At 38.2% G+C, this 6437-nt stretch overlaps 1 protein-coding gene across 1 annotated transcript in view; it reads right to left on the minus strand.

Moving 5' to 3' along the window:
• LOC140321147 (sorting nexin-1-like) overlaps positions 1-5001 on the minus strand; it is a gene marked incomplete at both ends in the record, with an annotated part of 5939 nt that extends 938 nt beyond the window's left edge. Inside the window, 9 exon segments of the mRNA XM_072398011.1 lie at positions 118-261; positions 394-599; positions 984-1077; positions 1176-1234; positions 2526-2667; positions 2978-3021; positions 3324-3390; positions 4705-4826; positions 4899-5001. Of these exon segments, the coding sequence (XP_072254112.1) occupies positions 118-261; positions 394-599; positions 984-1077; positions 1176-1234; positions 2526-2667; positions 2978-3021; positions 3324-3390; positions 4705-4826; positions 4899-5001 (981 nt within the window).
• Positions 5002-6437: the final 1436 nt, after the last annotated feature.

Genomic DNA, 6437 nt, shown 5'->3' on the forward strand with positions numbered 1-6437 from the left:
AGTTTATATAGGAAGGTTTCCAATTCTAATTAGTAAAGTTTGCATCCACTTTAAACAGCTGCCTTCCAAATGCAATGCCTTTGCATAAAGTCCTAAAGTTTTTCTTTTCCCTTTTACCTCAGAAATTTCATCCTTGGCTTGCTGTAATTTATCCGGCTTGTTGGCCCACAACAGTCGTGCTTCATTCTCCCTTTTTTTCTGTAATGTTGACTGGGCATCTTGCCAGCGCTGCCAGGTCTTCATTCGTTGGTCAAATGCACCCTTAAGTAGGTGGAATAGAGCAGGTATACATTACACTACAAAGTGAATTCACAGATCATCTATATGAAAACCATAAGAAAGAGGAATGCAAATATGTAGCACTTAGTGAGTATGTAAAGTCAAGCAACTCACCCGCACTGCAGACAGTAAGCGGATGTAATCTGCTAGAAGCTCAGCTAGCAGGTAGAAGTCACTGTTGGCTTGTTCCTGATGGAGCTGCTCTATCTTCTCCTCAACCTCAGCTAACTGGGATAGAGCTCTGGAAAGTGCTGTGTTGTCCTCCGAGCTCCCCAGCATGGCCAAGCTTTTGGCAAACTGAGCAGTATTCACAGCCAGCTCTGTAATAAGAAACATTACAATTAAAAATGAACTCCAGCCCATGATTGTTTTGGTTGAATACAGTGATGAAGGGTAATAACCCATAAGACTTATTTGCAAAGCCACCAGAAAACTGGCATCAGAACAGGAAGTGAGGGAAAATTTACCCAAAAGCATGCAGTGAACAGACAGGTGTTCCAAACTTACCCAACCACCCTTCCCCTCAAATGTTTTATTGTACTTATTAATTTTAAATACAAGAACAATACACTTTGCACTATGCTTTAAAGTACCTGCAAAAGGTACTTAATAGATATTAGCAGGCCCCTTTAGGTATTTACAGACAAATAAATAAAAATTCTGATTTCAGAGAAAACTTTTTCCGTTTTTAGACACAAAATTACCTTTCCTATGATTGACTAGAGTCTCTACCACTCCATGTAGTTTCCGTAGATGCTGCTCCTCATTCTCTACTTCTTGGAACTTGTCCTCAAACCACTAAATAAAACAATTATTTTCAAATTTAAGTTTTAAAGAAAGATCAAATTGCACCAAGAAAAATGAACAAATTGTACAGCTGAAATCCAAGACTCTACCCGTTTGTTTATATATGCTCTAAGTTGCTGGGGAAAGAACTTGAGCAAGAGTAGTATACCTGGGTGTCCGAAAACCCAATTCATGTACATCACAGTTGTCAAAGTAAGTAAATTTATTTATATTTTTTTAAACTGCACTGCTAAACCCCACTGAGTGAGAACAGCTGCATTTAAAAAAAAGCACATTCAAGACAAATGCAAATAAAAATTGTTTGGTTAAATAGCATGAACAATATACTGTATAAGAACTGCCCAAGATGATATCCATTGGATTAATGTGCTTCAATGTGTATTTAAAGGTAAAAACAAACAAATATTTTTTTTTTTTGCCTGGGATACAGGGGGAAGGTTTAGATGCTTTATCTGTTTTTCCTGCTGTCTCTGTAGAAATTTATTTGGAAATTATCCTTTCATCAATCCAGCATATGCAAGGGCTACTATTCTGCAACATATTACACTACAGGTAGTCCCATACAACGGGCTTCCCTGTTCTCTCCTGTGCAGGAGGTTTGGAGGAGGGCAGTTTGCATGACTTGCTGAAGAAATCTTTTGCTATACACAGCAAGCTCTTCTGCAAGCTCTTGTAACTCTCGAATGACCAAGAAAAACTCTGCAGTTGTTTCTCTTTGCATATCAAAGCACAGCTTGCTCCAGAAGTTAATGAATGTCTAGGCTCCATAAAGATTTTTTTTTTTTTTTGCTTTGTTTGTGATTAACTCACAGTGAGGATTTTATACAGTAACTGACACCACATGCATGCTTTACTTTCTGGAAATGGCATTATTACTATAAATAGAATAAGTAGAATTTAGTTTCCTGCAAAACTACACAAAAAAATCAAATAGTTTAAGAGCAGTTAAGGTTTTATTCCAGGAGATAGAAAGTAAAAAAAAAAAAAAAACTAATGTAAACAAGCTGTGTTAACCTCAGACTGAATGGACAGAAGAAAAAAAAACAAAACAGCTCTGGTATTTGTATTTTGTGTATTTAGCTGTTAACTGGAAGGTCATGTTTACATTATCCATTTACAAAGGGAGAAAGGTTTTTGGGTAAGACCATTTAAATGTTCATGGTAGGTTTGGTAAGTCCATGTGCCACCTACTGGGAGTTTAAAACAATTACAAATCCTATTCCCATAATATCCTACCGGTATATTAGAATACCTACATAGAGGCTGTTGACTTTGTATAGCAATGCAAAGCTGATGTTCCATTTAGAGAGTGATGTTTTTATACATTTCCCTGGGAACACTGTCTACAAACATTTTAGCAGCTGTTAAACTAAAAACAAGCATGGCAAACAGGACTGGGGCTTTAGCTTAAAACACATTCTCAGACGCCAATTACACACCTATAAGGCTTTTCTCAGGAGGTGGAGCGACAATGAATCCATTTTGAGAATGCTTCTCCGATAGCTTTTCATACAGGCCAAGGAAATCACTGAATCTTCTCTTCACAGTAAAATTTTTGCTCCGAAACATGGGCAAATTGGTCTCGTATAGTAAAAAGAGAAGACCACAAAGCAAATGAATATCATTACTTAAAGACCAATAGGTTTATGTATGTACTACTTGCTTATATTGCATTAGAAGTTTGACAAGAACTAGGGATCACAGCCTACTAGCATGATTTATCAGTAATAAAGCAATATGGAAAATTTTAAGGAATTAAAAAAAAAACAAAATAAAACATACCATCATATTTTATACAACAAAAACTATGATACTTAAAGTTACACTACTGCAGTTATAAGATTGACCAGATATAAAATTATATTGGACAGCTTGTGTTTCTGCTGCTTACCTGGGTTGAAACTTGATAAGCTACATATGCATTCATTCCATCACCTAGGAAGAGAATTTACAATATTCTGGCATATCAACAACTTCTACAGTGGGATTAGTGTAACAATAAAATGAACACAAATTATGTGCCTCAGTTGGACAAATCTTCTGTAAAATATAGTATTTTCATATTTTATTTCTTCATTTATATTTATCTTAAAATTTACATACAGAATAAAAAAGCTGTTTAAACAGAATGAGTGTTTCCAGGATGAATCACTGAGTTTTCCTGACACCTCTGGAGGATACAAGATGTAATCACACATTACACAGAATATAATCAGCCATTCTAAAAGAACACTTACCAATCTTCTCAGGATCTCTGATACAGATGCTTAGCTCAAACTGGTCCTCTTGCTCCTCCTCTTCTAACTGAGAGCAACAGACAAAACCGTGTGAAAGCAAATTCTTTCTTTATATATTATTATTAGTACACAGTATTTATTTAGCTCAGACATATTACGCAGCGCTTTAAAAAGACCATATTCATATCACTAACAAAGAGCTCACAATCTAATGTCCCTACCTCAGTCATATGTCTTTCATACAGTCTAAGGTCCATTTTAGGGGGAAGTCAATTAACCTAACCTAATGTTTTTGGAATGTGTGAAGAAACCAGAGTACTTGGAGGAAACCCATGCAAACACAAGGAAAACCTGCAAATTCCATGCAGATAGTGTTCTAGCCGAGGTTTGAATCTGGGACCTAGCACTGCAAAGGCCAGAGTTCTAACCTCTGAGCCATCTTGCTGCCCTATATAATAATATAATGTATATTTAAACATTATGCATTGAATTATTGTTCTGAATACAAATCATAGTTAGGATAATATTCTTCAAAGTAATCACAAGCCCGTTAAAAATATATAAAAACCTTCAACCTTACTGGTGTGACAAAACACTGCACAACAGAGGAGATGGGAACAAGAAGCTATGCAGGGCTGGTGAAACTGAATACAGTAAGGCTGTGAATACATGCAATTAAAATGACCCTAAAGAGACATTGTGATGGGAAGGTAAAATGTGCATACACCTGTTTATAGCCAAAGCTGGTCTGTTCTAATAGTCATAACTGACAATTCCCTTTCCCCCCATACTTTAATTATAACCATGACAGCCTGGCCTCTCTGCCCAATTACAATGTGCAAAAGGCAAGAAAAGCCATGTCAGTTACAGTACCATTAGGAATTATTGAAACTTTGTGCAATATGGGCAGTGTATTAAAGTCATCTCTAAGTAGTTACACCTAATTCTCAGAGTTGTCCAGCATGTTTGTCACTATAAAGAATAAATAGACAAGGACTAGCCTCGTCCCTGTGATGGTCTAAAACAGTGGTCACCAACCTCTTGGGACTTACGGACCACTAAATGCACGGACTCCGCAGCGCGCATGCACAGGGAGGTATCTGTCACTCAGAAGTTCCCTCAGAGTCACGTCATGATGCCAGAACCTGCCCACTTCAGTGACACAACCCGCCCACCGCTCTGAGCCTGTGGTCTATGCAAGGGACATGGTGAGTGGCTCTGGCCAGTGCGCCCCCGAGAGGGTTCTTTCCCCTGACCCCACTGGGGGGGGGAAACGCACCGGCCAGAGCCATGAACCAGCAGTTGGCGACCACTGGTCTAAAACAAGAAAATAAGGACTGTATTCTACTTTATATATTTTCTATTTCTCTACCTAAATTACCTCTTCGTAGGTTTTCTGCTTAGGGGGTGCAGAGGCTGCTGCAATGAGCATCGGGGTTGTGAGTGGTGACTCCTCCTTCTGACTACTGTGAGAACTGTCCACTGACAGCTTGACTGTAGATTCTGCAAGATAGGAAAGACTGTGAATTCAGTGACCTCAAAACAAAAAACATTTGCAAAAATATCAATGTGTACCTGCAAAAATATCCTGGTCATCATCATCCACGAAGAGGCCATTTTCTCTTGATGTTGCTTGTGGAGTCTCTTTCTTGGGCTCTGGAGCAATTACAGGTTTACTCTAAAAGAAAAGTTACATTAAGGGGCATGCATACGACAAAAGTGATACATACGAAAAACAGAAGTTTCATGGACAGGATTCATACATACACTACTCAACCTGGAAGCAAGCCAGCATAGTATGGTTGTTACATTACTGACAGGCAAAGAAAAGCCACACATCATGTCTACATATAAGAGCAGGTATTTGCATATGTCTGTACATTTTGGGCATAATTCACAAACATGACTGGGAAAACATAATGTGGCCCACAGGAACAAGATCCTTCATTTCTATATTTTCACATATTGGGAAAATGTAAAACTGATAGTTTGAATAAGAATGAGAAATGTTCTTCCATCAGATGCTGACCTGCACACCTCAATCCATTCAGTATTTTACATTTTTGTCATGTTACTATTGCCTTGGTTTGTCACTTGAAGAGTACATAGTCTAGAAAGACGGTGTTATTTCTTGGAAATAACTAGTTGTTAGGCAGAAACTTTGACATTGGCACTTCAATTACGCAAAGTTCTGCTCAACTGGACAGACAGTGGAGAATAACAGATGTGGTGCTGTAAAGAATTGAGAACCCATTCTGACCGTTTTAGAGCTGTCAAGCAATAGAAGGACACCTGCAAGGTTCCAATCTGTACTGTTTGATGCTCTCTGGTCAAATGGAAGATCAGCCTGTCTGTCATATTTGCAAAGGTTGTCAGTGCGAATGACAAAGGCCACAGCATATTTTTCTCACATTAAATACACAAGCACCATTTATTAGTCTGTTTCCAAGTTCTAACATTATTCTGATGTAAATCTGTAACATTAAGGTTAAAGAGGAACTAAACTGAAAACTGCCTAAAACAATGCCAAAGATGCTCATGCATGCGCAGAAGGAGCACCCAAGAGCGTCTGGGATACATGATGTAAGTATCCCGGGAGGCTTTGCACACCTATTCATTCTCAAAAGCATAGGCAATGGAAAATTAGGGGCGGTGCTGCACCCTTTTTTTTTTATAAAACAAAAACAAACAGAATTTTTACTTTACATAAAAGGGTTGTCTACTAAACTAGAGTTTAGTTATGCTTTAACCATATCCTGGTACAGAATTACGTATATGTATCTGTTGAGCATTCTGGTCTTGCAGCACCGGGCTCCCAAGTTCCCAGGTTTGAATCTCTACCAGGATATGAACTGCATGGAATTTGTAATAATTGGCCTCTATACTGAAGATATTAGACTGTGTGCTTCTCCTAAGACCAGCTAGTGACATGACTATGGACTGTGTAATATGTCAGTACAATATAACAATAACATGATACACCCCTCTTCAGATTTTGTCTTGCAGCTCCTCCGTGCACTTTATAAGTCACCTGAAATGAACTCCATTTTTAATACAAGTTCCAGCACACAGGATCACACGTGGGATTTTTTACCAACTAGTCATGTGCTTTTG

This window comes from Pyxicephalus adspersus, unplaced genomic scaffold, assembly GCF_032062135.1.
Source record: "Pyxicephalus adspersus unplaced genomic scaffold, UCB_Pads_2.0 Sca875, whole genome shotgun sequence".
NCBI classification, from domain to species: Eukaryota; Metazoa; Chordata; class Amphibia; order Anura; family Pyxicephalidae; genus Pyxicephalus; species Pyxicephalus adspersus.